Source organism: Phocoena phocoena, chromosome 5 (genome assembly GCF_963924675.1).
Source record: "Phocoena phocoena chromosome 5, mPhoPho1.1, whole genome shotgun sequence".
NCBI classification, from domain to species: Eukaryota; Metazoa; Chordata; class Mammalia; order Artiodactyla; family Phocoenidae; genus Phocoena; species Phocoena phocoena.
In genome coordinates, this window is record NC_089223.1 from 16,303,082 (window position 1) to 16,330,660 (window position 27,579).

The window sequence follows — 27,579 nt, forward strand, 5'->3', positions numbered from 1 at the left end:
CTGCAGCTCTATTCACAATAGCCAAGATGTGGAAGCAACCTAAATGTCCATCAACAGAGGAATGGATAAAGAAGATGTGGTACATATATACAATGGAATATTACTCAGCCAATAAAAGAGTGAAATAATGCCATTTGCAGCAACATGGATGGACCTAGAGATTATCATACTAAGTGAAGTCAGACAGAGAAAGACAAATATTATATGATATTGCTTATATGTGGAATCTAAAAAAAGGCTACAAATGAACTTATCTACAAAGCAGAAATAGAGTTACAGATGTAAAAAATAAACTTATGGTTACCAGAGGGTATGTGGGGCAGGAGGGACAAATTGGAAGATTGGGATTGACACATATACACTACTAAATATAAAATAGATAACTAATAAGAACCTACTGTATAGCACAGGGAACTCTACTCAATACTCTGTAATGGCCTATATGGGAAAAGAATCTAAAAAAGAGTGGATATATCTATATGTATAACAGACTCACTTTGCTGTACACCTGAAACTAACACAACATTGTAAATCAACTATACCCCAATGAAAATTATAATAAATAAATAAATAATAAAAAGGAATTTCCAGATGCAGTGAGAGACAAAGATAAAAGAGGAAAATGTAAGTTAGGTAAAAACAATTGGTAGGCAACTCATCTTCCTTTAGAACAGATCTCTATCACCTTTTTTCACTACAAACATAAAGTGTAACTTATACATGTGCATTCCTATAGGTACCCTCAGAAATTTGCAGTTTTTTCCTAGTAGCTACTATATTACAAGAGAAATAAAGCGTTATATTAGTAATAAATTACTTATGACATACTTCACCATGGATCCAAAGGTGTAACAATGATTCACTTGAGAAACACAACACAACCCTAAAATTCCTCAAGATTAATAAATAATCTACTAAAACAAACCATTTATTTAACAATTACGAAAATCTCTTAAATGTCAAGACACTGCTAGATGATTCTAAACTATCTTTTGAACTTACAGCTACAAAAGTCTCAGAGAACCTGATGCTAATTTTGACTCCATCTCTCAGATTCAGTCAATTAATGCCTCAGAAAAAAAATAAGTCCCTTCCTTAATGACTCTCATCAAATTAATCTAATTCCTATGAGTTCCTAGACATTCACAGCTGTATTAACTTAACTAGCACTGCATTTGTACTTCATTTACATGAGTTCTTCCTAATCTTGTACCATTTACTTCACCATTGAAAACATTGTAAATGAACTCTTGGCATTGTGTACCTAGTAGAATTTTAGTTCAGCAATTCTACTTCTCGGTTGACTGGCTACATTTTACAACCTGGTTAATGATCCTGTTTTGGTCATTTGTTACTAACAATATCTTACAATAACAGTCCAATTTCTATAAAAATTTATTTTAACAATACCTGTACACATAAGTCTAACCTTTTATCTTTAAATTTCACTTTGATCTTTTAATAAGTTTAATCTGAATGAAAGTTAAGTATATAGCTTTAAATTTCACATGCTTTACTTATTTCAATTTATTCAATATTAGTTATTTATAAAAAATGGAAATTGAGGTAGCAAAATTCTTATCAACACAATTTAAAATACAGATTAACAGGGATAAAAAATGTCACTGAAAAGTCTTAAGTCTCAAGGGTAGATTCAAACTGAAAAGGGAAAATATTTGCACTTATGAGGAAACTGAGTTGAACCTAAAGTAAACAAACCTTCCACTTCATATACAACACAAGTTGAGTTTGTCTATATGGCCTAATGAATGCTCTCTCACCCTTAAGGAGATGTTCCACATAATATTTTTCTCACAGAGAAATGCTAGACTTCTGCTTAGCTTCAAGAATTTCATTGAACTTTAAAAATATGGAAGTAGCATACTAGCTGAAGATATTACAGCAGGCTACCAGGTACCTCTCACAGGTCCTAATATAATGCTTATGTTATTCAGTCTCCTCCATGATTCCTAGATTACAAATACATGTGGTCATAGAAAAGCCTTCTTACCATATCTGATACTTTAGTAGTTCTTTCTGTTCTTGACGAGAAAGCAGCATATCGATTAGTCAAGTTAGGTAGTTCATCAGAAATTTCACGGGCCTGTGAATTCAAAAAAAAAATTTTGAAAGAAGAAGTATATCTTTTATTTTTACCAATACAAAGGTCATGATTAATAAATTTACAATAAGCTCATTAATATGGCTCTGTCACTAGAGATATACATATATTTATTTTAAAAAACTTTTAAATGGAATATAGTAAAAGACGTTAAATCATTGAGATATTAAAATGGGAAAAGGTTGATTACATGAACCTCTACGAAAGTAAGATGGATTTGCATACATTATTTAAACATATTAGGGGCAAGTTATTAGCTATACTCTAATGTCAAATTCAGAAACAATTCTTGTCCTGATTCATAACTAGCAGGTTGTAATATCAAAAATATATAAGATATTTGGTCAATTATACAGTATTATTTGTTAATAACTAATTATTAACACATGAAATAGAAATATATTAACAATAACTATTTAAATTGATTATGTGGCAATCCTGGATTAATAAATTTTCTAAGCAAAATGATCCACACTCTCTTAAACATAATTCCTTATATGCAGTGAAGATGCAAATTAATAAGCTAGAGGAAGCTGATAATCTAAAAATTTAATTAGCAATTAGTTAATCCTTGTGATATTATACTCCTTCTGATTTATTATACAATTTAGCCATTTGTATTCATTTAATAATTTAAACCATATAACCAGCAGTAACATTCTTTGTATATACAAAAAGGATGAGGATTTATTTTCCCATTTTTATACACTTCACTGTTTTTATTTCAGAGTTTGATATTCATATTTAATACTTCAGGATTTAACACCTAGAAGAATAGCTAGGTATTTCTTTCTTCTTTTTTTTCAGGAACATTGATCTACTAAAAAATTCATCTCTCACATACTGTATCTTTGAAACTATATGCTTCACTACCCTAAATGCTGAGGTTGGTACTTCTCTTTTCCTCATGTTTTATTGCTACATAGCCACTCAAAAGAAAATAGGTAGATTCTATCACTTTCACAAACAGAAAAATCACGGTTTCACATCATGTAGAAATGTGAAATCCTTCAAATATAGAGCATCTGAGCCATCATTATTACTTCATGTGATTTTTAAATTTATTGAAGCTGAAAAATAATTTACTTGCATAATAATTTTATTACTATCATGTATATGGTATTAGAAATTATGAAATAAGTTCAAAAGCGTTTTACAATTTTACTGTTTAGTAGTAGAAATTAACAAGCTCAAGAAATGACTTTGGCTTTAGAGGGAATGAGTAGTTTGCATAAGACCACATTTTAACCAAATAAATCCATATAAAATATAACAAAATAAAATACATATTTTTTCTTTGTTATAAATATGATTCGTTATAAATCCAGATAAAATACAACAAAATTCTATTTTTAGTCTTTATAGGGCTATGAATGCTTCCAACTCTATGAACTGCCAGTATAGACAAGGGGGGGCTAAGATTCTGAAGAGGATAGAACCTCTGAAAGTTTAGCGATCAATCTGCAGATGCTTTTTTCCTGGGACATTTGCTGATAAACAGGCAACAGAGAAAGAATCTGGGTTTAGACCTGGCAGAAGGCTGCCATTAAGGAGCTGGAAAATAAGCTTGTGTGGTCTTGCTGGGCCACATAACAAAATTGCAGATTTGAGGAGCCTCAAAACACATGGTCTGTTTCCCTATCAAGATGTTTGCAAAGGGGTGGGGAGCAAGGTGACACTAAAACTCTAAGTTAAAACTCTGAGACACAGAGTCATTAAAGATTACAGTTCAGAACATGGGGGTGGGGATGGTTAAACATGTCAGGCTCACAGTTGAAATCCCCAGAAAACAATACTTTATAAAAATGAACAAAAAAGAGGTAAACTAAGCCCTAGAAAAACTGTAATAGCCACAGCCATGATTAAATTAAGGTGATCTCCTTTGACTTCTACCTGCTTTGCAGAAAAAAGTATGAAATCTCTCTAGCAGAATATAACACTATTAAAGTCTCTGTATTATATACAATATCTAGCACTCTTAAAAATTATGGGACATGCCAAAAGACAGACATGCATGATCAAATATCAAGAGAAAAAATCACAGAAAATAACAACAGATCCATAGGTGATCCAGATACTGGAGTTGGCAGACAGAACTTTAAAATAACTATGATTAATTTGTTCAAGAAAACATAGGGTGAGGAAGCTGCTCAGATCTACAATGCCGTGAAAGAAGCTAGGTTTATTCTATCTTGTTTCTTTCCTACTCCCTCTCCCTACCCTTGGTATTGTCCTCATCAACATGGTCAGCTTTGACACTATGGCCATATCAACCATTGCTCTAGCCTGTAAGAAGGGCAAAAGAAAAAGTGAAGGGAAATAAACTTTATTTTTATAATAGTGTGAGCAGAATGTTGCACACATCACTTCTACTCATCTTTGAATAGCCAAAAGTTAGTCAAATTGCCACATGCAGCTTCAAAGACTTTTGGGAAATGTAACCTCAGGCTGGGAGTTTATACTAAAACTGTGAGTGGATTGTTGGTTTTATATTACTCAAAAAATATAAAGGAGAAGAAAAATTAACAGTTTTTTTCCTATATTTGTTGCAACTGAAATAGTTTTCAAGAAAGAATTGATCAGGACAGTTATATGACTGAGATTTTTAACAAGATAAGCAAAAGTATTTTGATTGTGAGATTCATAATGAAATATGGGAATGTAAATTTACAACTATTTTAAAAGACAGGATGAATAAGCATGTCCCCACATCGGGAGGAAGAAGCAAATATTAATACAGTAAATTTTTTTGTCATATATTTAAATGTTAAACTGACCATGTGTTCTTGCAATAAATACAAACTGATAGTGATTTTTCCCTTTCCACATACCACTGATTAATGTTGGCAATATTTTGTTTAGGATTTTATATCTACGTTTGTAAAAGAGATGGAACAGGACTTTTTTTCCATTTATTCAAATCTATTTGTCAGATTTGGGAATTCGAATTTTGCTAGCATCATAAACTGAGTTGGGAAATATTCCTGCTCAAATATTCAAAGGAAATATTCAAACAATTCCTTTAAGATTCAAAAATTCTTCCTTAATTGGTTGGTAGAATTCTTAAAGCAAATCATCTAATCCTAGATTTTCTATGTGAGAAGGCTAACTGTAGATATTGTACAATTAGTTTTTTTCTATTTTTCTGTTCTATTACATCAAATGTTCAAAATAAATGTCATACATTTATATTATTTTGTGTTGATAATATCTGTATGACATGTAATGTCGACCCTTTTTTTATTCTTGATATTAGAAGTCTGTGCCTTCTTTCATTGTTTCTTGATCAGTTATGCCAAGGAGTTATAAAATGTACTAGAAATTTCCAAGAACCACCTTTTAGCTTTGTTGATTTTCTATATTTTATATTGTTTTCTCTTACTAATTTTTGCTCATGTATAACTTATGTCCTACTCTCTCTGCAAAGAAATATATAGATAATCAATTTTTAACTTAAAAAAAAAGAGAACATAGGGGGAAAATTTTTGAAAAAAATGCTTTAAATCATGGAGACTTCCTCCTGAGAAGTGAAATCATAAGAAATAATGAAATAGCCACTCTAGAACTGAAAAACAGAATATCTGAAATTAAGAACTCAATAGAATGATTTAATAGCAATTGAAACAGTTGAAAAAAAATTTTGTGAACTGAAAGATAGCTCTGTAGAAAATACCTAACTGAAGCACAAAGAGAAAAAGGAGGCATAATATAGAGGGCTTATAAGACATGCTGGGGGTATGGGGCATAGGTGTAACATACTTATTTATTAGCGTTCCAGAAAGACAAGCAGGAAAGAAATGTAACAGAAGACATATATGAACATACAATAGTCAAGAATTATTTTAAATTGATGAAAGACATCAATCCAGAGATTCAAAGGCTCTGCAAACCTCAAGCAAGTAAACATACCATATCACCCAGCAATCCTACTCCTGGGCATATACCCAGAGAAAACCATAATTTGAAAATATACATGCACCCCAATGTTCATTGCAGCACTATTTACAATAGCCAGGACATGGAAGCAACCTAAATGTCCATCAACAGAGGAATGGATAAAGAAGTTGTGGTACATATATACAATGGAATAGTACTCAGCCATAAAAAGGAACAAAATTGTGCCATTTGCAGGGACATGGATGCACCTAGAGACTGTCATACGGAGTGAAGTAAGTCAGAAAGAGAAAAATAAATATTGTATAATATCATTTATGTGGAATGGACACCAAGCAGGGAAAGGGGGGGTGGGGTGGATTAGGAGATTGGGGTTGACATATATACACTACTATGTATAAAACAGATAACTGAGAACATACTGTATAGCACAGGAAACTCTACTCAATGCTCTATGATGACCTAAATGGGAAGGAAATAGAAAAAAGAGGGGATATACGTATACGTATAGCTGATTCACTATGCTGTAAAGCAGAAACTAACACAACATTGTAAAGCAATGTTGAATGAATAAAAATTAATAAAAAAAAAGAAAACCACACTCTTGACACATAAAACACAAAGACCAAATAATAATAATTGCTTTCAAAAGAGAAACAGTAAGTATGACAACTTACTTCTCAATAGAAATCACATAAGGCCTAAAGCAATGGAATAACACGTTTAAAGTGCTGAAAGAAAATAACTACCAACATAGAAATCTTTGTCCCCAAAATAAAAAATGACCAAAGGGAGCTTTTCAGGCAGAGGAAAAATGATTCCATATGGAAATGCAGAAAGAAATGAAGCACAACAGAAAGGTTAACTGTGTGAAGAAATATTGACTATACAAAACAATAATATTCAAAGAGTTTAAATATAAGGAAACTTAAAATATATGACAATAATTAAACAAAAATAGGAGATAGCAAAACAGAGCTAAAATGTTCTAAGTTAGCATTATTGAGAAAGTGGTAAAAGTAATCCTTTTAATTGGACTGCAAAAAGTAAAGGATGTAGATTGTAATTTTTATGGTAACTACTAAAAGAATAGTAAAACAATGCATAAGAAAAATGTAATAGAGGTAGGTGAAGTGGAAAAATATAAAATATTTGATTAATTCAAAAAAGAAGGTGAGGTAAGAAAAAATGCTAAAACAAGTGGGCTGATAGAATATATGAAATAATATGGTTCATATAGGCACAAATATATCAGTAATCACATTAACCATAAATGGATTAATACTACTGTTAAACACAAAGTTTATCAGACTGGATTTTTAAAACTCATATGTTTTTAGGGTATATCTTTCACTCTTGATTATAGTTTCTCAAATTTTATATAAACTACTAGTATCTGAGTTATACCTATGGGTAGTTTTTAATTGTCAGTAATAATAACAAGACTTACTGAGTCCTTACCATGTGCCAGAAGCTATTTAAATTATTTTACATGTACTGATTCATTTAGTATTCATAATAACGTTTTGAGGTATGTTCTATTATGATCTCCATATTACTAAGGCATAAAGAGTTCAAATAAATTTCACAAGGTCAGTGCAAAGCAAGAAAATATTCTCACAAACTCTGCCACCAGAGATCATGCTCATAATCACTGTGCTATACTGTCTCAATATCTGTAATAGAGAATAAAGACTATTTATAATGAGGGCTTTTTAAAATTTTTTCTTGAAACATAATTTTAATAATTTGTTTTATCTAAATATAATGTTACTCAGAATAATGAACTCCTAGTACATTTTAAAAATATACAAGTATTCTAAAAACTACTAACATTCATTATGCATTTAAAATATACTTATATCAACACTTAAACATGGTTAAGATGGTAAATTTAACATTATGTGTTTTCTACCACATGATAGACAGATATCACACTATAAAAGTTAAAGAAAAAACATATGTCAAAGGTTAATGACAGAAAAAGAATACTCAAAATTAAATCTAGCAATTTAGAAAATCTAGCAATCTAGAAAAACGAAGATGTTTTAGAGTGTGTATGGACATGTTAAACTTGTTCTTATGTTTGCATCTCAATAATAAACTGGTGAATTTAACAGAAAACAAATTAAATTGACAGAAACCAGAGTGCTATTTTGGGGAGGCTATCATATGTATAACTGGGGCCTCTGGGAGCAAAAAATATTTTTTAAAAAACGTCTAAAAGTTAAGGATATATAGATGTAAGAACTATGAAGAGTCTGAGATTTTTATCTACCTCAAGCTAACAAGTTAACCTGCCACAGTTTCTCTGATGCTAGCAAAAGACATGAGATTCCTGAGACAGAAACAAAGGACCTTATTCCTCATACAATAATTCAGAGCATGAGCGTCATCATGCTTGCTTCTGTCCTCCTTGCCCTCAATCCTAATGAAGGCAAGGCAGATGGAGCAAAATGGATACCTGTACAAAGCAATGGGCTTTGTTTCAGAAGAAAACCTGTGAGCTTAGGGAACCTGAAACTTTCATAATCAGCAGTAAGCATGCCTGCCCTCTGCTTGAGAGGAAGACACTATCTCTATCTTCCAAAGCTATGTGCTATACAATCATCCTTGAAAAGACAGTCATAAACAAAGATGGGCAGAAATACAAAACAACCCCCGAGAATTCTCTCTTAATAAGGAAGAAGAATAAAAACAGATTTTAACATAGAAAACAAACTTCTTTAGGAATGTTTACCTAGGAAACAAATATCTGAAAAAAAATAAGTTTCAATAAAAATTAGAAACCTGAAAAAAAGTAATGTCCAAAAATATAAAAATCCCATAAATACAAAGTTGACATATAATGAAACATAAAAGAGTTAATGTGTCAGTAATTCAGGAAATCAAATGTCAAATTAGTTACATAACAATTCCTACCTTAAAACTGTTAATCATACTTTTTCCTAGTTTCTTTTGTTTTCATTGTTGTTGCCATTTGTTCTCATCTTAAAATTGTACTGTGTACCTTAAAACAATACTAAACCAAAATATAGTAATTAATTCCACTAAACTGAAATCTGAGGATATGCAAAATACAGTGACATCAAAAAGGCAGGGACAGTGGGGTGGAAGCAGGGAGAAAATGTGATCAATGAAAGATTTCCAAGGAGGCTGACATATGAACAATATATGGAGAATGAATAGGGCCTGGAATCTACCAAAAAACATACTCTACATCCAAAGACAAAGAAGAAGCCACAACGAGATGGTAGGAGGGATGCAATCATGATAAAATCAAATCCCATACTTGCTCGGTTGACAACTCACAAAACGGAAAACAATTATACCACAGAAGTTCTCCCATGGGAGTGAAAGTCCTGAGCCCCATGTCAGGCTTCCCGCCTGGGGGTCCAGCAATGGGAAGAGGAGTCCCCAGAGAATCTGGCTTGGAAGGCAAATGGGATTTGACTGTGGGACTTCCACAGATCTGAGGGAAACAGAAACTCCACACTTGGAGAGTGCACAAAAAGTCCTGTGTTCACCAGGACCCAGGGGTAAAAAGCAGTGACCCCATCAGACTGGGCCAGACCTACCTGCTAGTATTGGAGGGTCTCCTGCAGAGATGGGAGGGCTGTGGCTCACTGCGGGGACAAAGACACTGGCAGCAGCAGTTCTGGGAAGTACTCTGGTGTGAGCACTCGCAGAGGGCACAATCAGCCCCACCAGTCTGTAGGCTCAAGTGCTGAGTTGCCTCAGACCAAACAACCAAAAGAGAGGGAACACAGCCCCACCCATCAGACAAGCAGATTAAATTTTTACTGAGCATGGCCCTGCCCACCAGAGGGACAAGATCCAGATCTACCCAAAACCAGTCCCTCCCATCAGGAAGCTTGCACAAGCCTCTTAGACAGCCTCATCCACCAGAGGGCAGACAGCAGAAGCAAGAACACTACAATCATGCAGCCTATGGAATGGAAACCACAATGACAGAAAGTCAGACAAAATGAAATGGCAGAGGAATATGTCCCAGATGAAATAACAAGATAAAAAACAAGAAAAACAAGTAAGTGAATTAGAGATAGGCAATCTTCCAGAAAAAAAAATTCAGAATAATGATAGTGAAGATGATCCTGGAAAAAGAATGGAGACAAGGATCAAGAAGATGCAAGAAATGTTTAACAAAGACCTAGAAGAACTAAAGAACAAACAAACAGAGATGAACAATACAATAAGTGAAATGAAAAATATACTACAAGGAATAAATAGCAGAATAACTGAGGCAGAAGAGGGGACAAGTGACCTGGAAGATAAAGTGGTGGAAATCACTGTCACAGAACAGAATAAAGAAAAAAGTATGAAAAGAAATGAAAACAGTCTAAGAGACCTCTGGGACAACATTAAATGCACCAACATTAGCATTATAAGGGTCCCAGAAGGAGAAGAGAGAAAGGACCTGAGAAAATATTTGAGGACATAATAGCTGAAAAACTTCCCTAACATGGGAGAGGAAACAGTCACCCAAGTACAGGAAGTGCAGAGAGTCCCAGGCAGGATAAGCCCAAGGAGAAACATGATGAGACACATAGTAATCAAATTAACCAAAGTTAAAGACAAAAAGAAAATATTAAAAGCAGCAAAGGAAAAATGACAAATAACATACAAGGGAACTCCCGTAAGATTTCAGCTAATTTCTCATCAGAAACTCTGCAGGTCAGAAGGGAGTGGCATGATATATTTAAAGTGATGAAAGGGAAGAACCTACAACAAAGAATACTCTACCAAGCAAAGCTCTCATTCAGCTTCGATGGTGAAATCAAGAGCTTTACAGACAAGCAAAAGTTAAGAGAATTCAGAACCAACAGACCAGCTTTGCAACAAATACTAAAGTAACTCCTCTAGGTGGGAAAGAGACCAGCAACTTAAAACAAACTTGTACATATATAGACTGCTATACCCAAACCACATGGGAACAGCAAACCCAGAAACTATAATAGACACACACACATGAAAAGAAAAAGGAACCCTAACACAGCACTAAAGATGGCCATCAAACCACAAGAAAAGAGAACAAAAGAAGAAGGGAAGAAAAAAGACCCACAAAAAATAACCCAAGGGCTTCTCTGGTGGTACAGTGGTTGAGAGTCCGCCTGCTAATGCAGGGGACGTGGGTTCGTACCCTGGTCCAGGAAGATCCCACATGCCGCGGAGCAGCTGGGCCTGTGAGCCATGTCCGCTAAGCCTGCACGTCCAGAGCCTGTGCTCCGCAACGGGAGAGACCACAACAGTGAGAGGCCCGCCTATCACAAAAACAAACAAACACAAAACCAAAATAATTAAGAAAATTGCAATAGGAACATACGTATCAATAATTACCTTAAATGCAAATGGATTAAATGCTTCATCTAAAAGACAAAGATGGGCTGAATGGATACAAAAAAAAAAGACCCATATATATGCTGTCTATAAGAGACCCACTTCAGACCTAGGGACACATACAGACTGAAAGTGAGGGGATGGAAGAAGATATTCTGGTATTCCAAACAAATGGAAATCAAAAGAAAGCTGAAGTAGCAATACTCATATCTGACAAAATAGACTTTAAAATAAAGACTGTTAAAAGAGACAAAGAAGGACATTACATAATGATCAAGGGATCAATCCAAGAAGAAGATATAAAAATTGTAAATATATATGCACCCAAAATAGAAGCATCTCAATATACAAGGCAAATACTAACAGCCATAAAAGGAGAAATCAACAGTAACACAATAACGGTGAGGGATTTTAACACCCCACTTTCATCAATGGACAGATCATACAGACAGAAAATCAATAAGGAAACACACGCCTTAAATAACACATTAGACCAGATGGACTTAATTGATATTTATAGAGCACTGCTTCCAAAAACAGCAGAATACACACGCTTCTCATGTGAACATGGAACATTCTCCAGGACTGACCACATGCTGGGCCACAAAGTCAGCCTCAGTAAATTTAAGAAAATTGAAATCATATCAAGCATCTTTTCTGACCACAACACTATGAGATTAGAGTTAACTACAAGAAAAAAAACTGTAAGAAAATGAACATGTGGAGGTTAAACAATATGATACTAAATAACAAAAGGATCACTGAAGAAATCAAAGAGAAAATTAAAACTACAGAGAGACAAATGAAAATGAAAACACAATGATCCAAAACCTATGGGATGCAGCAAAAGCAGTTTTGAGAGGGAAGTTTACAGCAATACAATCTCACCTCAGGAAATAAGAAAAATCTCAAATAACCTAACCTTATACCTGAAGCAGCTAGAGAAATAAGAAGAAACAAAACCTAAAGTTAGTAGAACAAAAGAAATCATAAAGATGAGAGAAAAAATGAATGAAACAAAGAAAGCAATGACAATTATCAATGAAACTGAAACCTGGTTCTTTGAAAAGATAAACAAAATTGATAAACCATTAGCTAGACTCAACAAGAAAAAAGGGAGAAGACTCAAATCAACAAAATTAGAAAAGAAAAGGGAGAAGTAACAACTGACACCAGAGAAACACAAAGGCTCATAAGAGACTACGACAAGTAACCATATGCCAATAAAATGGACAACCTGGAAGAAATGGACAAATTCTTAGGAAGATACTATCTCCCAAGGCTGAACCAGGAGGAAATAGAAAATATGAACAGACCAACCACAAGCACTGGAATTGAAACTGTGATTTAAAAACTCCAAACCAACAAAAGTCCAGGAACTGATGGCTTCACAGGTGAATGCTATCAAACATTTAGAGAAGAGCTAACACCTATCCTTCTCAAACTCTTCCAAAATATAGCAGAGGAAGGAACACTCCCAAACTCATTCTATGAGTCCACTATCACTGTGATATGATAACCAAAGATACCACAGAAAAAGAAAATTATAGGCCAATATCACTGATGAACATAGATGCAAAAATTCTCAACAAAACACTAGCAATCCAAATCCAACAATACATTAAAAGGGTCATACACCATGATCAAGTGGCATTTATTCCACGGGTGCAAGGATTTTTCAATATCCTCAAATCAATCAGTGTGATACAGCACATCAACAAATTGAAGAATAAAAGCCATGGCAATCACAGAAGAAAAAGAAATAAAAGGAATCCAAATTGGAAAAGTAGAAGTTAAACTGTCACTGTTTGCAGAAGACATGATACTATACATAGAAAATCCTAAAGATGATACCAGAAAACTACTAAAGCTCATCAGTTGATTTGGTAAAGTTGCAAGTTACAAAAGTAATACACAGAAATCTATTGTAGTTCTATACACTAACAACAAAAGATCAGAAAGGGAAATTCAAAAAACAATCCCATTTGCCATCACATCAAAAGGAATAAAATACTTAGGAAAAAACCTACCTAAGGAGGCGAAAGACCTGTCCTCCAAAACCTATACGATGCTGATGACAGAAATTGAAAACGACACAAACTGATACAATGATATACCATGTTCTTGGACTGGAAGAATCAATACTGTCAAAATGACTATACAACCCAAGGCAATCTACAGATTCAATGCAATCCCTATCAAATTACCAATGTCATTGTTATTCTTCACAGAACTAGAACAAAAAAATCTTAAAATTTGTATGGAGAAACAAAAGACCCCAAATAGCCAAAGCAATCTTGAGAAAGAAAAATGGAGCTGGAAGAATCAGGCTGCCTGATTTTAGACTATACTACAAAGATATAGTCATCAGGGCTTCCCTGGTGGCGCAGTGGTTGAGAGTCCGCCTGCCGATGCAGGGGACACGGGTTCGTGCCCCGGTCCGGGAAGATCCCACATGCCGTGGAGCGGCTGGGCCCGTGAGCCGTGGCCGCTGAGCCTGCGCGTCCGGAGCCTCTGCTCCGCAATGGGAGGGGCCGCAACAGTGAAAGGCCCACGTACCACAAAAAAAAAAAAAAGATATAGTCATCAAAACAGTACGGTACTGACACAAAAATAGAAATATAGATCAATGGAACAGGATAGAAAGCCCAGAAATAAACCCACACACCTATGGTCAATGAATCTATGACAAAGGAGGCAAGACTATACAACGGTGGAAAGACAGTCTCTTCAATAAATGGTGCTGGGAAAACTGGACAGCTACATGTAAAAAAATGAAATTAGAACATTCTTTAATACCATACACAAAAATAAGCTCAAAATGGAGTAAAGACCTAAATGTGAGACCGGACACTATAAAACTCTTAGAGGAAAACACAGGCAAAACACTCTCTGACATAAATTGCAGCAATATATTTTTCAATCCATCTCCCAGAGTAATGGAAATAAAAACAAAAATTAAAAAATGGGACCTAATAAAACTCAAAAGCTTTTGCACAGCAAAGAAAACCATAAACAAAATGAAAAGACAACCCATAGGATGGGAGAAAATATTTGCCAGTGATGTGACTGACAAGGGATTAGTCTCCAAAATTTACCAACAGCTCATGAGGCTTAACACCATGAGAACAAATGACCCAATCAAAAAATGGGCAGAAGACCTAAACAGACATTTCTCCAAAGAAGACATACAGATGGCCAAGAGGCACATGAAATGATGTTCAACATCGTTAATTATTAGAGAAATGCAAATCAAAACTACAATGAGATATCACCTAACACCAGTCAGAATGGCTATCATCAAAAAATCCACAAACAATAAATGCTGGAGAGGGTGTGGAGAGAAGGGAACCCTCCTACACTGTTGATGGGAATGTAAATTGGTACAGCCACTATGGAGAACAGTATGGAGGTTCCTTAAACAACTAAACATAGAACTACCATATGATCCTGCAATCCCACTCCTGGGGAAGCAATGTACACACTGCTTTATTTTAAATGGATAAACAGCAAGGTCCTACTGTACAGCACAGGGAACTCTACTCAATACTGTGTAACAACCTAAGTGGAAAAAGAATTTGAAAAAGAATAGATACATCTATATGTATAACTAGATCACTCTGCTGTACACCTGAAACTAACACAATATTGTTAAGCAACTATATTCCAATATAAAATAAAAAATTTTTTAAAAAGAATGAATAGGAAATTTCTAGGAGAACTAGATATATATTCTGCCCCATATCATGACAGAGATTTTAGCAAATCTTTGAGGATGACAATTTGTTAATGGAGGTTGAAAGGGCAGTGAAGAAATTTTTGGAGACTGAAAAAGGGGGCTCCATATTAATTAATAATGTAATGTTTTTAAAAATGTTACACACGGTGCTTAATTTGACTCAGCACGGGAGACCTGATTTGGCCCTGGCATGGACAAGATTGACAGACTGATAGATGTCCCTCAATTCTATGGGTGGTGGTCATAGCCATTCTTAGTTGGTAAAGCAATTTGTCTGGTTAATTCTAATAACACACAAAACTCTGGCATGCTACTTAGTTATGCAACCCCCAAGAAATGGGCATCTTCCAATGTCTTAGAGGGACAAGTGGTGTTCAGCCACCCAAGATTTAAGCAAATAACAGGTCTCTGATGCCCTTAAATATCCTGGTTTGCATGCATACTACACTAACTGCCTCAGCATGGGCCTACCCTGAAACTGCATGTACAGGTAACCCTTTGAACCTCATTCATGATGGAAATCTGAGGGATTGAAATTATTCCTGAAGAACAAGGAATTCCCAGTAAGGGCCAAAAGCCTGCATTGATTGGTTTAATGAGGCCCTCAGATCAGACCCTGGGTTGGTCTCTACCTTGGCGAGAGCTGCGAAGGGAGTCCAACTAGGCTCTTTAGAGGAAGTAAAAGCTGTAGCGAGGTTTCTATAGATGAACCTGCAGAAGCATCACTAATGAACCTTATCGCCTAAAGGGACAAAGGAATGCTGAGTCTTCTGTCCTCCCAATGCATGAGAATAATTGCACAATGACATGATGTATCATGTTGTATTTAAGGAACTTTAAGTGAAGGTAAAGGTAAGGGAGTGAGAAGCAAAAATTAAGGGAAATTATGGCAGCAGTGAGAAATGAGGCAGAGAGCTAGACAGACACCATAAAGGGTATTGTATTTATTTTAAAAATAATTGTTGTCAGCCAAGTTTTTATTAACAAAGCAGTTGGCTCGTGTTCATTAATTTTGTGTTACCTTAAAGGCATTTTTTTTTTTTTTTTTTTTGCAGTATGCGGGCCTCTCACTACTGTGGCCTCTCCCGTTGCAGAGCACAGGCTCCGGACGCACAGGCTCAGCAACCACGCTCACAGGCAAAGCCGCTCCACGGCATGCGGGATCCTCCCGGACTGGGGCACGAACCCGCGTCCCCTGCATCGGCTGGCAGACTCCCAACCACTGCGCCACCAGGGGAGCCCCTTAAAGGCATTTTTGAGCTTGGAGTGAACGGAAATTATGGCAATGGTAAGATAGGAGTTTAGAAAACTAAGTAGACAACAGATTATGAAAAGGACATTGTTCTTAGACTTAAATTTCTTCCTATACCTGATAGAAGGCACAGAATTTTAGGCAAAAGGAGCTTATTAAAAGGCAGTACCAGGCTTCCCTGGTGGTGCAGTGGTTGAGAGTCCACCTGCCGATGCAGGGGACATGGGTTTGTGCCCTGGTATGGGAAGATCCCACATGCTGCAGAGCGGCTAGGCCCGTGAGCCATGGCCACTGAGCCTGCGCGTCCAGAGCCTGTGCTCCACAACGGGAGAGGCCACAACAGTGAGAGGCCCGCGTAACACACACACACACAAAAAAAGTCAGTACCATGACATGACGTGTTTTAGAGAGATATTACTTCCAATCATATAGCTAAATTTGCATTATTTTTTCTCAGCTTGATGATCGTTTTAACTCATGTGTGTAGTGAAAACACTTAAGATATACTCTCTTAGCAAATTTCAAGTATACAATGCAGTATTATTAACTATAGTCACCATGCTACACATTAGATCTCCAGAACTTATTCATCCTGCATTGAAACTTTGTATCCTTTGAGCAACATCTCCCCCTTTCCTTCACCCCTCAACCCTTGACAACCATCATTCTACTGTTTCTATGAGTTCTATTTTTTCAGATTCCATATATAAATGAAATCATGCAGTATTTGTCTTTCTGCATTTGGCTTATTTCATTATTTGATTTAGCATAATGTTCTTCAGGTGTTCTTCATCCCTGTTGTTGCAAATGACAGGATTTCCTTCTTTTTTAAGGCTGAATAGTATTCCCCTGTATGTGGCATTTGGGTGTGTGTACACACACACACACCATCTTCTTTATCCATTCATCTTTCTATAGACACATACATTGATTCACATCTCAGCTATTGTGAATAATGCCGCAATGAACGTGGAACAGCAGATATCTCTTCAATATACTGACTTCATTCCCTTTAGATATATAATCACAAGTCAGATTGCTGGATTATATGGCAGTTCATTTTTAATATTTTGAGGAATCTCCATACTGTTTTCCACAATGGCTGTACCAATTTACATTCCCACCAACAGTGAACAAGGGTTTCCTTTTCTCCATATCCTCACCAACACTCATCTCTTGTCTGAGAATGCCCATTCTAACAGATGTGAGATGATATGGCATTGTGATTTTTATTTGCATTTCCCTGTTGATTAGTGATGTTGAGCATTTTCTCATATACCTGTTGGCCATTTGTATGTCTTCTTTTAAGAAACGTCCATTCACATCCTTTGTCCATTTTTAAATCAAACTATTAGTTTTCTTGCTATTGAGCTGTTTGAGTTTCTTATATATTTTGGATAGTAACGCCTTATCAGATGCATGGTTTGTAAATATTCTTTTCCCATTCACTCTGTTGATTGTTTCTTTTACTGTACAGAAACTTTTTATTATAATTTGATGCAATCCAATTTGTTTATTTTTGCTTTTGTTGGTTGTGCTTTTGGGGTCATATGTAAAGAAATTATTGTCTAGATGAGTGTGAAAAAGCTTTCTCCCTGTGTTTTCTTCTAATCGTTTTACAGTTTCAGGTCTTATATTTAAGTCTCTAATTAATCTTGCCTTGATTTTTTTATATGGTGTGTGATAAAAGTCCAGTTTCATTCTTCTGCAATGTGGATATCCAGTTTTCCCAGCACAGTTTATTGAAGAGACTGTCTTTTCTTCATTGAGTGTTCTTGGAAGAAAATACATGGATGTATTTCTGACGCTCTCTATTCTGTTCCAATGGTCTATATGTCTGTTTTTATGCTAGTACAAACTGTTTTTATTACTATAGCTTTGTAGTGTATTTTAAAATCAGGTAGTGTGAGGCCTCCTGTTCTTTTTGCTCAAGATTGCTTTGGCTATTTGAGATCTTTTATGGCTCCATATAAATTTTAGAATTTTTTTCTATTTCTGTGAAAAATGCCATTGGAATTTTGATAGAGATTGCACTGAATCTGTATATCATTTGGGTAGTATGGACATTTTTACAATATTAATTTTTCCAATCCATGAACATGGGCTATCTTGCCATTTACTTGCGTCTTCTTCAATTTTTTTAATCAATGTTTTATAGTTGTCAAGTGTACAGACCTTTCTCTTCCTTGGTTAAATTTAGTACTAAGTATTTTTCATTCTATTGTAAATGGGATTGTTTCCTTAATTTCTTTTTTGGACAGTTGTTGTTAGTGTGTAAAAATGCCACTGATTTTTGAATGTTAATTACATCCTGCAACTTTACTAACAACAATTTAAAATTTTGTAAGAATTTATGAAAATCTTACTTTGTGAAATTTTAATAATTTTTGTTTAAATAAGAAAAACCTTTGTTTCCATTTTTCTGATATGCCTATGAATCTGCAGCATTACTAAAAGATTACTGATAATGATTTCACAGCTGTTCTTTCATTACAATGAGATGTATTTCAGCTACAGCTAAAGTTTTTAACTAATTTAAAGCACTAGGGTGTTTACTTTAATAGCAAATATACTAAAGTTGGAACAATACAGATATTATCATCCTGTGCAATGATGACATGCAAATTTGTGAAGCATTTCATTAAAAAAATTTTTTTAAGTACTAGGGTACTCTTACATTACCACCATAGGTATATTAGTGTTCAATTTCCTATAAAGCATGTGTGTTCCACACTTTCTGGGATGAAAATCATTTTCTCTGATAGGAGAGTCCAATCCAGTTTAGTAATTCAATGGCTCTGCTATCCCTATATCATCTACCCCAACCCTACAGGATTCTTGTATCTTCTTAGCAATTCTTTTGCCAAACCAAACTTATACAAAGTCATTTTAATTTTCTTTAGCATTTTTTACAATAAATTGTTCTTCTCTTTAAACTTCCTAGATTATACTTCTATGCCTCTCTCTTCTATTCATTTATTCAGTCATTATTTCCTAAGTGTGTACTATACTATGGACACATTTCCAATGTTTTGTTCATGCCCTGTTATGATCTGACAGCTATGTTCAAACTTCCCCAGTGTTTAACATCTGTTTATATTCTCTCTATAGATTATCTACCTATCTATTCTTTCTATATTTTCCACCTGACTTGTTAGCTACTTTAACTTTTCTATATATTCATTCTCTTAAGCTTTCTCAAATTCTTCAGAAATGAGAAAGAATGAATAATTATATACACAAACATTAAGATGTCCTTTTAAAATCTGAACTCTAAAAGGTTTAATGTGTAGCCAGCTGCACTGTCAGAATTTTACTCATGAGAGTGGCTTCCTGTCAACCTGTTAGGCTATAATAATTATGTGAGTAACCTTCTTACTCATATAACCTCTGATCTCAGGAATGTTTCTTGTTTTCCGCTGATCATTTTGAAATAGGGATTTTCTACATTTCTTGTATGTGTCTAACAATGTCCAGAATCTCTTCTTTGACAATTCTAAACTTTAAAATAAGAGAACAGAAGTTCCTCTCTTGGCTTCCATTACTTTCTGTAAAGATAAATTGTCAGCAATCAAACACATGTAAAATGTTTGGCTTTCCATGAAATGAGAAATCAAACAAACCCTTTTATATTTACTCACATGGTTACCTGTGATACTCTGCATTACTTTATACAGATCCAGATTCCATCTGGTAACATTTTTCTCTGCCTGGAGGACTTCCCTTAACATTTCTTACACTGTAGGTCTTCTGCAGATAAATATTTCAGCTTTTATATATATGAAAAGGTCTTCTTTTTTATGGAGGTAGAAATGACTTACAATATTACATTAGTTTCAGGTATGCGACATAATGATTCGATACTTATACATATCACAAAATGATTACCACAATGTCAGGTTAACACCCATCACCACAAAGATTTTGTTCTTGAAATGAGAACTTTTTAGATTTACTCTCTTAGCACCTTTCAAATATTCAATACAGTATTATTAACTATAGTCACCATGCTGTACATTACATCCCCATGACTTATTCATTTTATAAATAGAAGTTTTTAGAAAAGCTTTTCAGTTTGTTTTCATTTTTGAAAGATATTTGAGCCTGCAGTAGAATTATAGGTTGACAACTGTTTTCTTTCAATACTTTAAAGATGTTGCACTGCTGTCTTCTGACTTGCATCACTTCCAACATGAAATGTACTGTCATGTTTAACTTCATCCCTCTTAATGTCATGTATACTTTTCCTCTGGCTGCTTTTAAGAATTTTTTTTCTTTTTTACCATTTTATTCAATTTGATTATAATTTGCCTTGGCATAGTTTCCTTGATGTCTTTTGTGCTATGGGTTTGTTGAGCTTCATGAATATGTGGTTCTAGTTCTCATCGAAGTTTGGAAATTTTCAGCCTTATTTCTTAAAATTATTTTTTGTGTCCCCTCACTCTTCTTTCAAGGATTCCAGTTACACATTTAAGCCACCTCAAACTGTCCCATAGTTCACTGATTCTTTTTTTGTCTTTTTTTCTCACTGTACTTCGTTTGAGATATTAACATTTTCTATTACTGTCCTGAGGTTAACTAATTTTTTAGTCTGAACTAACTAATCCGCTGTTAACTAGTGTACATTTTTTCACACATTATATCAATACTGCCCATCTCTAGAACTTTAATTTGGGCCTTTCTATTTGTGCTATTGCTCTACTTAATATGCTCAATGTTTCTTCTACCTTCTTGAACATATAGAATATAGTTATAATAACTGTTTAATGTACTTTCCACTAATTTTGTCATCTGTATAACTTCTGGGCCTCTCTATTGATACTTTCCTGCTCCTTTGCATACCTAGTAATATTTTCTTTTATTGAATGCTACACTCTGTGAATTTTACCTTATTGGGTTCTGGATATTTTTAATTCCTATGAACATTCTTGAGCCTTGTTCTGGGAGGCACAAATTCAGTAAGCAAAAATATATATATATAAAAGACGAAACTAATTGAGAAAAAAAGAAATTGCCATTCACGGATGGCATAAAATCACTTGAGGAAATTTTTTTTAAAACTAATAGTAAATTAGTAGGACTAATCATTGAATTTAGCAAGAAGTATGAATCATTGGTAAAGCAAATCTTTAATAAAGACTATTATATTTCTTTACACCAATAAAAGAAAGCTAAACAATGAAAATATTTAAAAGATAACATTTTGATAGCATTAAAAAACATCAAAGGTGGACAAGGGGAAGATGGCGGAAGAGTAAGACGCGGAGATCACCTTCCTCCCCACGGATACACCAGAAATACATCCACACGTGGAACAACTCCTACAGAACACCTACTGAACGCTGGCAGAAGACCTCAGACCTCCCAAAAGGCAAGAAACTCCCCACGTACCTGGGTAGGGCAAAAGAAAACACAGAGACAAAAGAATAGGGATGGCACCTGCACCAGTGGGAGGGAGCTGTGAAATAGGAAAGGTTTCCACACACTAGGAAGCCACTTCGCAGGCAGAGACTGCGGGTGGCGGAGGGGGGGAGCTTCGGGGCTGTGGAGGAGAGCACAGCAACAGGGGTGCGGAGGACAAAGCGGGGAGATTCCCGCACAGAGGATCGGTGCCGACCGGCACTCACCAGCCCGAGAGGCTTGTCTGCTCACCTGCTGGGGCGGGCGGGGCTGTGAGCGGAGGCTTGGGCTTTGGTCGGAGCGCAGGGAGAGGACTCAGGTTGGTGGCGTGAACACAGCCTGAAGGGGTTAGTACACCACGGCTAGCTGGGAGGGAGTCCGGGAAAAGGTCTGGAGCTGCCGAAGAGGCAAGAGACTTTTTCTTCCCTCTTTGTTTCCTAGTACGCGAGGAGAGGTGATTAAGAGCGCTGCTTAAAGGAGCTCCAGTGACAGGCGCAAGCTGCAGCTAAAAGCGCGGACCACAGAGACGGTAAGGCCGCTGCTGCCGCCACCAAGAAGCCTGTGTGCAAGGACAGGTCACTATCCACACCTCCCTTCCGGAGAGCCTGTGCAGACCGCCAATGCCAGGTTCCTGGGATCCAGGGACAACTTCCCCAGGACAATGCACGGCGAGCCTCAGGCTGGTGCAACGTCACGCCGGCCTCTGCCGCTACAGGCTCGCCCCGCACTCCGTGCCCCTCCCTCCCCCCAGCCTGAGTGAGCCAGAGCCCCCGAATCAGCGGCTCCTTTAAACCCATCCTGTCTGAGCGAAAAACAGACACCCTCCGGCGACCTACACGCAGACGCAGGGCCAAATCCAAAGCTGAACCACTGGGAGCTGTGAGAACAAAGAAGAGAAAGGGAAATCTCTCCCAGCAGCCTCAGAAGCAGCGGATTAAAGCTCCACAATCAACTTGATGTACCTGCATCTGTGGAATACATGAATAGACAACGAATCATCCCAAATTGAGGAGGTGGACTTTGAGAGCAAGATTTATGATTTTCCCCCCTTTTCCTCTTTTTGTGTGTATGTGTATGCTTCTGTATGAGATTCTGTCTGTATAGCTTTGTTTCCATCATTTGTCCTAGGGTTCTATCCATCTGTTTGTTTTTTGTTTTCTTAATAATTAATTTTAATAACTTTATTTTATTTTACTTTATCTTTTCTTTCTTTCTTTTCCTTTCTTTCCTTCCTTCCTTCCCTCCTTTAGACAATGAATCATCCCAAACTGAGGAGGTGGACTTTAAGAGCAAGATTTATGATTTTTTCCCCTTTTCCTCTTTTTGTGTGTATGTGTATGCTTCTGTATGAGATTTTGTCCGTATAGCTTTGCTTCCGCCATTTGTCCTAAGGTTCTATCCGTCCGTTTTTTTGTTTTTTCCTAATATTTTTGCTTAATAATTATTTTTTAATTTAATAACTTTATTATATTTTACTTTATTTTATCTTCTTTCTTTATTCCTTCCTTCTCTCCTTCCTACCTTCCTTCCTTCCTCCCACCATCCCTCCTTCCCTCCCTCCATGCTTTCTTGCTTTCTTTCCTTCTTTCCTTTTCTTCTTTGTTTCTTTCTTCCTTCCATCCTTCCTTCCTTCCTTCCTTTCCTTCCTTTCTTTTTTCTTTCTTTCTTTCTTCTACTAATTCTTTCTCTCTACTTTTTCTCCCTTTTATCCTGAGCCGTGTGGATGAAAGGCTCCTGGTGCTGCAGCCTGGAGTCAGTGCTGTGCCTCTGAGGTGGGAGAGCCAACTTCAGGACACTGGTCAACAAGAGACTTCCCAGCTCCACATAATATCAAATGGCGAAAATGTCCCAGAGATCTCCACCTCAACGCCAGCACCCAGCTTCACTCAACGATCAGCAAGCTACAGTGCTGGACACCCTATGCCAAACAACTAGCAAAACAGGAACACAACCCCACCCATTAGCAGAGAGGCTGCCTAAAATCATAATAAGTCCACAGACACCCCAAAACACACCACCAGACGTGGTCCTGCCCACCAGAAAGACAAGATCCAGCCTCATCCACCAAATCACAGGCACTAGTCCCCTCCACCAGGAAGCCTACACAACCCACTGAACCAACCTTAACCACTGGGGACAGACACCAAAAACAACGGGAACTACGAACCTGCAGCCTGCAAAAAGGAGACCCCAAACACAGTAAGATAAGCAAAATGAGAAGATAGAAAAACACACAGCAGATGAGGGAGCAAGATAAAAACCCACCAGATGTAAAAAATGAAGAGGAAATAGGCAGTCTACCTGAAAAAGAATTCAGAATAATGATAGTAAAGATGATCCAAAATCTTGGAAATAGAATACACAAAATGCAAGAAACATTTAACAAGGACCTAGAAGAACTAAAGATGAAACAAACAATGATGAACAATACAATAAATGAAATGAAAAATACTCTAGATGGGATCAATAGCAGAATAACTGAGGCAGAAGAACGGAGAAGTGACCTGGAAGATAAAATAGTGGAAATAACTACTGCAGAGCAGAATAAAGAAAGAAGCATGAAAAGAACTGAGGATAGTCGCAGAGATCTCTGGGACAACATTAAACGTACCAACATTCAGATTATAGGGGTTCCAGAAGAAGAAGAGAAAAAGAAAAGGACTGAGAAAATATTTGAAGAGATTATACTTGAAAATTTCCCTAATATGGGAAAGGAAATAGTTAATCAAGTCCAGGAATCACAGAGAGTCCCATACAGGATAAATCCAAGGAGAAATACGCCAAGACACATATTAATCAAACTGTCAAAAATTAAATACAAAGAAAGCATATTAAAAACAGCAAGGGAAAAACAACAAATAACACACAAGGGAATCCCCATAAGGTTAACAGCTGACCTTTCAGCAGAAACTCTGCAAGCCAGAAGGGACTGGCAGGACATATTTAAAGTGATGAAGGGGAAAAACCTGCAACCAAGATTACTCTACCCAGCAAGGATCTCATTCAGAGTTAATGGAGAAATTAAAACCTTTACAGACAAGCAAAAGCTGAGAGAGTTCAGCACCACCAAACCAGCTTTACAACAAATGCTAAAGGAACTTCTCTAGGCAAGAAACACAAGAGAAGGAAAAGACCTACAATAATGAACCCAAAACAATTTAGAAAATGGGAATAGGAATATACATATTGATAATTACCTTAAATGTAAATGGACTAAATGCTCCCACCAAAAGACACAGATTGGCTGAATGGATACAAAAACAAGACCCATATATATGCTGTCTACAAGAGATCCATTTCAGACCTAGAGACACATACAGACTGAAAGTAAGGGGATGGAAAAAGATATTCCATGAAAAGGGAAATCAAAAGAAAGCTGGAGTAGCAATTCTCATATCAGACAAAATAGACTTTAAAACAAAGACTAATACAAGAGACAAAGAAGGACACTACATAATGATCAAGGGATCGATCCAAGAAGAAGATATAGCAATTGTAAATATTTATGCACCCAACATAGGAGCATGTCAATACATAAGGCAAATACTAACAGCCATAAAAGGGAAAATCAACAGTAATATACTCATAGTACGGGACTTTAACACCCCACTTTCACCAATGGACAGATCACTCAAAATGAAAATAAATAAGGAAACACAAGCTTTAAATGATACATTAAACAAGATGGACTTAATTGATATTTATAGGACAGTCCATCCAAAAACAACAGAATACACATTTTACTCAAGGGCTCATGGAACATTCTCCAGGATAGATCATATCTTGAGTCACAAATCAAGCCTTGGTAAATTTAAGAAAATTGAAATTGTATCAAGTATCTTTTCCAACCACAATGCTGTGACACTAGATATCAATTACAGGAAAAGATCTGTAAAAAATACAAACACATGGAGGCTAAACAATACACTACTTAATAACGAAGTGAACACTGAAGAAATCAAAGAGGAAATTAAAAAAATACCTAGAAACAAATGACAATGGAGACTTCACGACCCAAAACCTATGGGACGCAGCAAAAGCAATTCTAAGAGGGAAGTTTATAGCAATACAAGCCCACCTTAAGAAACTGGAAACATCTCAAATAAATGACCTAAACTTGCACCTAAAGCAATTAGAGAAAGAACAACAAAAAAACCCCAAAGTTAGCAGAAGGAAAGAAATCATAAAAATCAGATCAGAAAAAAATGAAAAGGAAATGAAGGAAACAATAGTAAAGATCAATAAAACTAAAAGCTGGTTCTTTGAGAAGATAAACAATATTGACAAACCATTAGCCAGACGCATCAAGAAAAAAAGGGAGAAGACTCAAATGCATAGAATTAGAAATGAAAAAGGAGAAGTAACAACTGACACTGCAGAAATACAAAAGATCATGAGAGATTACTACAAGCAACTCTATGCCAATAAAATGGACACCCTGGAAGAAATGGACAATTCTTAGAAATGCACAAACTGCCACGACTGAATCAGGAAGAAACAGAAAATATGAACAGACCAACCACAAGCACTGAAATTGAAACTGTGATTAAAAATCTTCCAACAAACAAAAGCCCAGGACCAGATGGCTTCACAGGCAAATTCTATCAAACATTTAGAGAAGAGCTAACACCTATCCTTCTCAAACTCTTCCAAAATATAGCAGAGGGAGGAACACTCCCAAATTCATTCTACAAGGCCACCATCACCCTGATACCAAAACCAGACAAGGATGTCACAAAGAAAGAAAACTACAGGCCAATATCACTGATGAACATAGATGCAAAAATCCTCAACAAAATACTAGCAAACAGAATCCAACAGCACATTAAAAGGATCATACACCATGATCAAGTGGGGTTTATTCCAGGAATGCAAGGATTCTTCAATTTACACAAATCAATCAGTGTGATAAACCACATTATCAAACTGGAGAAAAACCATATGATCATCTCAATAGATGCAGAGAAAGCTTTTGACAAAATTCAACACCCATTTATGATAAAAACCCTCCAGAAAGTAGGCATAGAGGGAACTTTCCTCAACATAATAAAGGCCATATAGGACAAACCCACAGCCAACATCATCCTAAATGCTGAAAAACTGAAAGCATTTCCACTAAGATCAGGAACAAGACAAAGTTGCCCACTCTCACCACTCTTATTCAACATAGTTTTGGAAGTTTTAGGCACAGCAACCAGAGAAGAAAAGGAAATAAAAGGAATCCAAATCGGAAAAGAAGAAGTAAAGCTGTCACTGTTTGCAGATGACAGGATACTATACATAGAGCATCCTAAAGATGCTACGAGAAAACTACTAGAGCTAATCAATGAATGTGGTAAAGTTGCAGGATACAAAATTAATAAATAGAAATCTCTGGCATTCCTATACACTAATGATGAAAAATCTGAAAGTGAAATCAAGAAAACACTCCCATTTACCCCTGCAATAAAAAGAATAAAATATCTAGGAATAAACCTACCTAAGGAGACAAAAGACCTGTATGCAGAAAATTATAATACACTGATGAAAGAAATTAGAGATGATACAAATAGATGGAGAGATATACCATGTTATTGGATTGGAAGAATCAACATTGTGAAAATGACTCTACTACCCAAAGCAATCTACAGATTCAATGCAATCCCTATCAAACTACCACTGGCATTTTTCACAGAACTAGAAGAAAAAAGTTCAATATTTGTATGGAAACACAAAAGACGCCAAATAGCCAAAGCAATCTTGAGAACAAAAAACGGAACTGGAGGAATCAGGCTCCCTGACTTCAGCCTATACTACACAGCTACAGTAATCAAG

The 27,579-nt window shown here is 36.0% G+C and overlaps 1 protein-coding gene across 1 annotated transcript in view; it reads right to left on the reverse strand.

Annotated features, from left to right (window-relative positions):
- The window catches only part of STPG2 (sperm tail PG-rich repeat containing 2), a gene marked incomplete at its 3' end in the record, with an annotated part of 294,294 nt that overhangs the window by 159,744 nt on the left and 106,971 nt on the right, over positions 1 to 27,579 (reverse strand). The window contains 2 exon segments of the mRNA XM_065878286.1: positions 2,012 to 2,104; positions 19,386 to 19,408. Of these exon segments, the coding sequence (XP_065734358.1) occupies positions 2,012 to 2,104; positions 19,386 to 19,408 (116 nt within the window).